General features: G+C 39.3%; 2 protein-coding genes across 2 annotated transcripts; both read left to right on the top strand.

Annotated features, from left to right (window-relative positions):
• The first annotated feature begins 365 nt into the window (after positions 1–365).
• On the top strand, positions 366–5670 carry LOC125223578 (putative esterase/lipase HI_0193). The gene is made up of 13 exons (XM_048126781.1): positions 366–662; positions 979–1086; positions 1216–1242; positions 1595–1685; positions 1899–1942; positions 2233–2331; positions 2777–2834; positions 2955–3007; positions 4162–4263; positions 4584–4649; positions 4759–4880; positions 4978–5149; positions 5314–5670. The coding sequence occupies exons 1-13, from the start codon at positions 537–539 to the stop codon at positions 5374–5376; spliced, it is 1131 nt and encodes a 376-aa protein (XP_047982738.1). The 5' UTR covers positions 366–536; the 3' UTR covers positions 5377–5670.
• A 459-nt stretch (positions 5671–6129) lies between these two features.
• LOC125218087 lies at positions 6130–8150 on the top strand. Its single transcript, XM_048119686.1, has 3 exons — positions 6130–6560; positions 7259–7519; positions 7653–8150. Exons 1-3 carry the CDS (start codon positions 6168–6170, stop codon positions 7839–7841), a joined length of 843 nt encoding a protein of 280 aa, XP_047975643.1. The 5' UTR covers positions 6130–6167; the 3' UTR covers positions 7842–8150.
• The last annotated feature ends 648 nt before the right edge of the window (positions 8151–8798 follow it).

Here is an 8798-nt window from a genome sequence, read left to right as displayed (position 1 = left end):
TGGAAGGCCTATCATCAGCCATCACACATCGGCTAAGGCCGATATATCGGCCGAACGGGAGAGAGAAGGAATGGCCTATCATAGGCCCTTCTTCCGCAATGGTTGGCCGATGGGGGCCGATCAGAAAGACCTCTCGATCGGCCAACCATCGTGAATGCTCTAAAACAGTTTATATTTAAAAAAAATCATAAGGCAGTTTATATTTTTTAAAAAAAATACCACTTCCCTCATCAAATTCAGTTAAAAAAGTGTTCATCTTTATACAACTTGTTAAACACAATTATGCATTTAATTAGAATAGGGGCATTTCCGTCAATCAACAAGGTTGCCATTGACCAAGTGGGTTCATTTCCGTCGCGTCCCTTTCCTCTCTCTCTGGCGGAGACGAATAGAGAGAAAGCGACAAGTTGAAAGCAGCGAAAACACACACTCCAAGCTTCGGTCTCTCCGCCTAAATTGCGCTTTTGCGCTCCCCAATTTACCCCTCTCTCTCTAGATTCAACCGCTGCCTTTCCTGTGCCGTCGTCTCAACCGTAATGTCGGCCGTTCCGAGTACCACGTGCCGGCATTTCGAAATCAGACCTGCACTCATCGCAGATAATCACCCCGCTTTGGCGTCGTCGATCAATCACAGGCAGCTGAATCTCAGGCCGTCGCGCGAGGTAATTTCACCAAAAATTCGTGACGGAATTGCGATTGGTTGGTTGAAATTTGCTTTTTTCTTTGCTGTAAATTGAGGGCTTTGGATCGCATTTACGCCTTTCTGCTAATTCTTCTTTCATTTTCCTCAAGTAACAATGCAGCCTCATTCTCTTTAAATCTCCATCAATTAAAATTAGACTTTGATTGAACTACAAATTTATCACATAGTGATTGAATTTGTTGCAGGACTTGAAATCTAAGCTTAATACCTTGTGTGTGTGTATGTGTATGTGTGTTGTGTGTTAATTTTCTAAAGTCTTAAATTTACCCCCTCAGGTAGCTTTGAATCGCTCAAGGAGGTCAGTATGTCAGAAAATACGCATGGCAACGGTAGATGAGATGCTGGTGGATAGGAGAACTATTGTGAAGCCGGGTGACATTTTGGTAATCAGAAGCATATGAAATATCATTTCTAAATTCAATGATTTTTGTTAAATTGCTACTCCACTATGTTATTTTCATCTTTGTGTTTTTAAAGGGTTTTACTGATTAACTAATTTATAATTTGTGCAGGCATATGATCTTGTGCAAGGAGCAGAAGTGAGTCTAATGACTTTTTGTTAACTTGCTAGATGTATTGAGGGTCACTTTGAGGCTGTACTTTGTTTTCCATAGTTTCCATAAGTTCGAAGTGATATTTCATTGTACAAAGGATATTAATACTAATATTGTTCTATTAGTATGTAACTCATATAAATTTTTTATTTTTACACCCATTTTCAAATTTCTAGGATGTCTAGAAGAATTTATGGGCATCATGCATTTGGAGAAGAGGACATGTGTGTTGGAGAGGAGAGGGGGGGGGGGGGGGATTTTATTAATTTTATTGTTGTTTTACTCTTTTGGGAGCTCTAGTTTTGCGTGATTATGACCGTGATTCATTGGTCAACAGGTGAGGTGGAGTTACATCTTGGACAGAACAGCACCTGAGCCTCCAACTGCTGTTCTTTTGCATGGAATTCTGGGTAGCAGAAAAAATTGGGGTCAGTATTATTGTGTTAATCCGTTATTTGGAAACAAATTTGTGGTGAACATAGATTACTACATAAATATTAAGAACTATATTTTTTTTCTTGAAATTTCGTCTAAATGTGTACATAGCTAAAGCACAACATGACTTGGCAAACTATGTTAACATTAAGTTGCAAGAAAGTTCATGTGCATTGATTATAACATCTTAGTTTATTTATTACCAGGAACTTTTGCTAGGAGATTGGCTAAAGAATTTCCTAAATGGCAGGTAAAACCAAAAATGCATTTGGCTTTATTTTTTTTTACGAGTGCCTAGTATCATCAACTGCAAGACCAGACCCACCCCTTCCATAATGTTTGATTCACATTTTTAGGGGATTTTTAACAACTGTTGCTCCCTCTACTTCCATAGCCCCTTTCTTCAGATGTACTACAAAGTAACAATATTGCTCTTAACCATAAAATTTGAGGGTGGAAAGATGAAGATACTCGGTCCCATTAGCTTTTATATATTTTCAATCTGAAGCTTACACTTTTTTCCTTCTTTCGTTGTTTCAGTTTCTGCTTGTAGACTTGCGTTGTCACGGTGATTCAGCATCTCTAAAGAACAGAGGACCTCATAATGTTGCTTCAGCTGCTCGTGATGTTTTAAAGCTAGTATGTAATCCTTCAACTAAACATTATCATATTGTAATTGATTTTTTAGTGCTCCATACAAACTAATTTTGGACAATCATTGTTACTCTTCTTACAGAACTTTTTCTCAGTGCCCATTTGGTACCAACACTGTCATCAATCATTCCTTTTCTCGCTACTAGTTTCACTTGCTTATTAAAAATTTCTAGATTTTATGTGAACTTTAAGCTATTCAGTCATTATTATACTGTTTTCTATTTCCAGCCACTGTAAGTAATAGGATCGTAAGGCTGACCTAGTGTCATTATGGCCCATACTAATTGCAACAGTTTCTACACTGACTCAACATAGATGCTTTGAGTCTAGGTTACCCATGTTGGATCCACCTTCCATCTTCTTATCATAGAGACCATGGAATAAAATTGCGACATTCATTCATCTTCTCTTATTTACTTCTTTTCCCTAGCTTGGTGCGATGAAGCTCACTCCTCGAGTACTCGTTGGTCACAGCTTTGGGGGTAAAGGTAATTATCCATTCATTCCTGCATATAATTAGTTAGTGAAATTTTGTTGCCGTGATGCATTTTCACAGGACATCATTCCTGTTGTTCGGTGCAATGACATATTTATTTAATATCGTGCAGTGTCCTTGAGCATGGTAGATCAGGTTCCTAAACCTCTAGCTCGCCCTGTTAGAGTAAGTAATGGATTTTCATGATCTCCAGGATGTGTTATTTTTCACATATTCAATGTTATGGATGGCGTATGGCGGCTTACGGCGGTAAGCCAAAAAACCGCCACAGGGATATGGCGTAGCGCTATGGCGGGATATGGCGGTCGATAAATTAATTAATAAAATATTAGTAATATATGTATAGATAAATTCAAAAAATTTAAAAAATAAATAATAAATGTAAATATCAACTACTAAAACAGTTAATAAAGCATAAAGTCATAAGCAATTATATATTATGCCTAATTGCCTATAATAATAAGTCTTAGTTCAACCATTAAAATATAAAATCATCATCATAATACATATAAAATCTGAATTAAACCATCCTCAATCCTCATCCTCCCCAACATCATTATCCTTCCCAAAGGCGGCGACCGGCGACGGGGGGCGGCGCAGGGGGAAGGCGCTGTCTGGCGATTGGCGAAGGGGGGGCAGCACTGAGTCGCTGACTGGTGACAGGGGCAGGCGAGACTGGCCGGCGACGGTGACGGTGCTGACCGCCGCCGACGCTGACCGCCGACGAGGGGACGGCGATTTGGTGTTTTCTGGGAGAGAAGGCGCAGCAGCTAGGGTTTTTTGGGAGGGAATCTAATTCTAAGAACAAAAATCCTAAATTTTAATTAATTGGGTCGGGTTTGGGCCGGGTTTGGGCCGGGTCTGGGTCGGGTTTGAGGGTAAAATAAATTTGGGCTGTCTTATTTGTTAATTGGGCCGAGAATTTGGAGCAGCCCAAGCAAAACTACCGCCATATCTGCCATGGCACCGCCACGGCACCTCCTTCGTGGCGGCAAATGGCAGTCGCCATTATAAAGTTCCATGGCAGCATATCAGTATGGCGTTTTTTTGAAAACCCGCCATGCAATGGCGCCACGGCGGCGCCATTGCCGCTATTTAATAACATTGCACATATTAGCCAACCGATTTGGAAGCATGAACTCCTCCATTGTCAACTTACCAATCTATATAATTAATCTGAAAATGCTAAGTTGTCCTACTAGATTTCTTGTTGCTTGGGACAGCATCTCTCCCTTCCATGAACTCTGGGTCTGAAAGCCCTTTTATATTATGTTCTAGATTGCTTATTCTCTTTGTTTCTATCTCTAATGACATCTTAGGTCTGGGTATTAGATTCTACACCTGGAAAAGTTCGTGCTGGTGCAGATGGAGATGACCATCCCGCTGAACTGATTTCTTTCCTACGTACCTTGCCAAAAGAGGTAAGCAATGTATTCATCAGCTGAAACAGTTTAATCTTTTTCCTCTTTTCGTTTTCTTCTCTTGCTTCCCCAGAGCATTCTACAGTGAAATAGTGACCTTAATAGACTTAGCAATTTGTGGAATATGGTTGGTTTTACTCTTCATATTTCTATCTCAGAACTTGGTCTAAGATCTGATCGTCTATGCTGCTGTTTGATTCAGTATTCAAATTCAAATTTATTCTTTATGTTCAACGCAATCTCTATTCCATGAGTATTGATCAGACTGAGTTTTACTGATACCATGTTGAACTTCTTTTTTGAATTGTTTTTCAAGGAAGGTCTCTTCCAAACAGGATGTTGTGGATGCTCTTCTTGATCACGGGTTCTCAAAAGATGTGGCACAGGTACATTTGATACGTACAATGCTAGCACCATATTTCCTTTGCTGTTCTATTCTCAATTAGTGTTTATGCCAAAAATTTTCTATATCGTATCTTTTTCACTCCATCACAGTGGGTGGTCACTAATCTTCGAAAAATGAAAATTAATGGAGCATCATCACCAAGCTTATCATGGGCGTTTGATCTCAATGGTATTTCAGAGATGTATCAATCATACGAAGACACAAATCTTTGGTAATTATACTTTTCTTACAAAAGACGCATCACATTCTCAGAGAGAGAAATCCATGTAACTAGGATTGCATTTGCTGCACCTCCTTTCTGCACACAGGAAGCTCGTGGAAGATGTTCCTCGTGGCGTGCACATAAATTTCCTGAAAGCAGAAAGAAGTTTGCACAGATGGGCTCTTGAAGACCTTCACAGGATCCATGTTGCTGAGGAACAAGCTGTCGAAGAGGGAGGTGGAGTTGAAATGCACCTCCTTGAAGATGCCGGCCACTGGGTATGTAGTGAGTAGATTTCTCTTTGCTTCACCTTTAAACATCAATTTCTAAAATCTCGTGCCCAAAAAAACCTCAAGGAACTCGGAATGGAGACTTTGAGTTCACTTCATCTTATATTACAATATGCAAAATCTTAGGATACTAACTGTGATATCAATTTCAGGTGCATGCAGACAACCCGGATGGGCTCTTCAGAATTCTTTCATTCTCGTTCCAAGGATTTTAAGCAATCAGTCTGACTACTGCAACAAGGCTCGATCCAAAATACCAACACTTTTATAGGTGTGAGAGGAATTTATTCATAGATTTTGTAGTTGCATTTCAACCATGAAAATAGAGAAAAAGAACAGAAAAACAATATAATAGTGCCTTTTGCCTCTGTATAATATAGGGTCATCATTTTTTCACGATTGTACGAAGTATTTAGTTAGAATTATTTGTTCTTGAATTTATGTATTGAACAACCCTGACTATTGAGTTCATTGTATCATCACATCATTATTGAACATGTACTTCTAATCACACCTTTTTTTTCATAATTAAATGTATTATAACCATTTAAGTTGGAGGTGGAAAGTTATAATTTTGTTGGAGTGGCAATGATCTTGGGACTTCTATCAATTGTCACTCTACAGTGAAGAGGGTCCGTGGGTTACTCCAGGATTTCGATTTTGTGGCTCTGCAACATGTACATCGAGAAGGAAACTTTGCTGCTGGTTTTTTGTCTCATTATGCTTATTCTTATCATAGAATTCATGAGCTCGAGGCTCCTCCGTTGGGGCTCCATAGCTGGATGCTACATGACAGACTAGGTGTTACTTATATCCGTTGATTTTGACTTTGTTTTGAAAATTAGAATAAAATTTACTTATTTTTTAGAAAAAAACGAAAAAGGGAAGATAATTTGAGGAGCATAGTTGATCTACGTGTCATTATCGAAAATGTGTGGCCACGCAAACCTCTACTTGTCCATCATCACTCAACGCGCCTCTTCTCCACCTCCCACAACCACTAACTATGGCCACCGCGGCGCCTAAATTCACCACCACCAAAGTCTCCTCCGCCGCCCCCAAATTGTCCCTCCTCCGCCGCAATCCACCACCTCGTTGCCAATTTCCGGCGGCGCTGCTCACAAAGCCCTCTCTCTCGTGCTCCCCTAGCAGAATTAGGGCAATCAAATGCCAGGCCACCGAGGTCTCTCCGCCGTCGCCGCTCGCGGCGGAGGACGGGAAGAATTGGGTGCCCGTGGTGCCCCTGGCGGCGCTGCCGAAGGGAGAGCGGCGCGTGATTATACAGGATGGGGAGACGATTTTGCTTCTGTGGTATAAAAATGACGTCTTTGCTATCGAGAACAGGTCCCCTGCTGAAGGCGCCTATTCTGAAGGCTTGCTCAATGCTAAGCTCACTCAGGTAATTGGAATGTAATGCCTAGTGTTGATTATTGAATTGTTCTGGTTTAATTAGTTGTGTAATTTGTGGAAATTGAAACTGATTTGTTGAATGGAAATGGTGAGCCATGGATTTGATACTTGGTGATTATGGTTTTGTTTAGTTTTGTGTATTTGTAGAGATATGTGAATGTGTATTTTAGGACTTGTTATGCAAATAGGGCATATTTGAGTTGTGGTGATGTGAAGCAGAGGAGAAGTTGTTGATAAGATATCCAAGAATGAATTACTACAACTTAGCCTAATTCGATTTCAATAGAACAGTGATGTATATGTACTTATATGCTCCTTGGCTCGATCTAGTTATGCTCGTTCCAACATTCCGTATGCAATACATTGTGTTGCAGGTAAGGTTGAATTCTTCTCTGTGAGGGTCGTATATGTATACACCGTTGTATCATTTGAACTACATTCAGTCGTGGATGGATATTTCATGGTGCATTATTTCTAGGATCAAAAGTCGTGAAGCAATTTCGAGCTATGCTGGTGTTGATTAGATAAGAAGTTTGAAATTTGAGCTCCCTTGATAAGAATGAGTATTCAACGTAGAATGATTTTATGGTTCAAGCCGATCCCTTTGTTGTGCATCATGATCTGTTGCTTCGATTTGTGAATGTTCCGGTGTTGATATGGAATGATGAACCATCTGTTTCCTTGCAGGATGGATGTATAATCTGCCCGACAACAGACAGCACGTTTAATCTGCAAACCGGAGAGATCAAAGAGTGGTATCCTAAGAATCCGGTTCTTCGGGCCCTCACTCCACCTCTGAGGGGGCTCTTTATCTACCCCGTCAAAACTGATGAAAACAACATTTACATCGACATGGGTGGCAGTGCCCCGTTGGATGCATCAACGGAGATCGTTTTCAGTGGCAAGGCTCAGCCAGGATTCACATCAACAGATGTCAATGTTGACGAGGTAATACATAAAGCAGCATTTGTTGCTATATACACGAACTTCCACCCAATTTTTTTTCACAGACGAGCCAAACATTGGTTCTCATTTTTCACACGTTTGTCAGTTTGTACATGATGTATGATCTATTCTCCAGGTCAGGATGGTTGTAGACGAAAATCTCGAGGGCTTTGGGTTCAATAGGAAGAACGAGCTGATCAACGGGAAAGCAGCCGTGATTGGCTTCCTAGTGCTGCTAGATTTCGAGCTTTTGACCGGTAAAGGCATACTCAAAGGAACTGGTTTCTTGGACTTCATCTACTCTGTTTCGAACGCTCTGCAGTGATTCGTTCCACGAGAAAACGTTACAGATGAAATCCCCGAGTCCACAATCTGTGTTCGACTCCAGTCGACTACCGAGGTAGAAATTTTAAGTAATGGTTATGATCATATGAATGATGAGACTTGCTTTTCTAGTTTGCTTAAAGTTTCTACTTATGTATGAGGTGTGCCATAGTTGAATATGGATTATTGACTAGAGGATTTAGGACTGAGATTTACTGATGGTATATAAATATTTACTTCCTTTTATTGCATTGTAGTACCTTGTAAATCGAAACACATTTTTATATATTGAAAGTATATATTGACATAATTCAATTTTTTAATAAAATAATCTCCCTTCGTCCCATAAAAGATAGCACACTTGAGTAACGACACGAGATTTTAGGAGATGTTGTTTTGTGTGTTAAGTTGAGAGAGAAAGTAATATATTTATATTAATGTGAAAGAGAACTTTTATTAAAAAAGGAAATGTGACATCTTTTGTCGAACAAACTTAAAAAAAAAGTGTGACATCTATTAAGGGATGGAGGGAGTATTTATTTTTCTTGTATGTAAATACAAACCCCCCAACTTAATATACTCCTAGTAATTTCTACTTTCATTCATAATTTCGACCCATTTTATACGGAGCAAAATATTGGACTACTGTTTTTCGTATATTGTTCATGTATTTATTCATAATTTTACAAATGTGAAAAAATAGAGATTAACTAATAACTTATGGAATCAAAAATTGCACAAATAATATACTCCTTTTGTCTCGGCTAAGATGACACATTTCTTGGCCGACACAAGATTTTAGGAGTTATTGGTTAAAGTGTTTAATTGGAAATAGAAAATGTGGGTGTAAGTATTAAAATAGAGAGAAGAGGAAAACTGAATATATTAATAGGAGTGATAAAAAATGGATAGGTGTATTAATTGGAGAGAGAAAGTTTTCGAAAAAAGAAATGTGTCA

This window comes from Salvia hispanica, chromosome 4 (genome assembly GCF_023119035.1).
Source record: "Salvia hispanica cultivar TCC Black 2014 chromosome 4, UniMelb_Shisp_WGS_1.0, whole genome shotgun sequence".
Taxonomy (NCBI): domain Eukaryota; kingdom Viridiplantae; phylum Streptophyta; class Magnoliopsida; order Lamiales; family Lamiaceae; genus Salvia; species Salvia hispanica.
The sequence above is the reverse complement of the archived record's forward strand: the minus strand, read 5'-3'. Positions and strand labels throughout refer to the sequence as shown.

What these genes read in the sequence shown, in the direction of transcription:
- LOC125223578 (XM_048126781.1), top strand. Translation starts at nt 537, where the DNA reads ATGTCGGCCGTTCCGAGTACCACGTGCCGGCATTTCGAAATCAGACCT. An exon ending in ATCTCAGGCCGTCGCGCGAG is followed by an intron (nt 663 to 978) that starts GTAATTTCACCA and finishes TTACCCCCTCAG; the next exon opens with GTAGCTTTGAATCGCTCAAG. An exon ending in ATCTTGTGCAAGGAGCAGAA is followed by an intron (nt 1,243 to 1,594) that starts GTGAGTCTAATG and finishes ATTGGTCAACAG; the next exon opens with GTGAGGTGGAGTTACATCTT.
- LOC125218087 (XM_048119686.1), top strand. Translation starts at nt 6,168, where the DNA reads ATGGCCACCGCGGCGCCTAAATTCACCACCACCAAAGTCTCCTCCGCC. An exon ending in TCAATGCTAAGCTCACTCAG is followed by an intron (nt 6,561 to 7,258) that starts GTAATTGGAATG and finishes GTTTCCTTGCAG; the next exon opens with GATGGATGTATAATCTGCCC. An exon ending in CAGATGTCAATGTTGACGAG is followed by an intron (nt 7,520 to 7,652) that starts GTAATACATAAA and finishes TCTATTCTCCAG; the next exon opens with GTCAGGATGGTTGTAGACGA.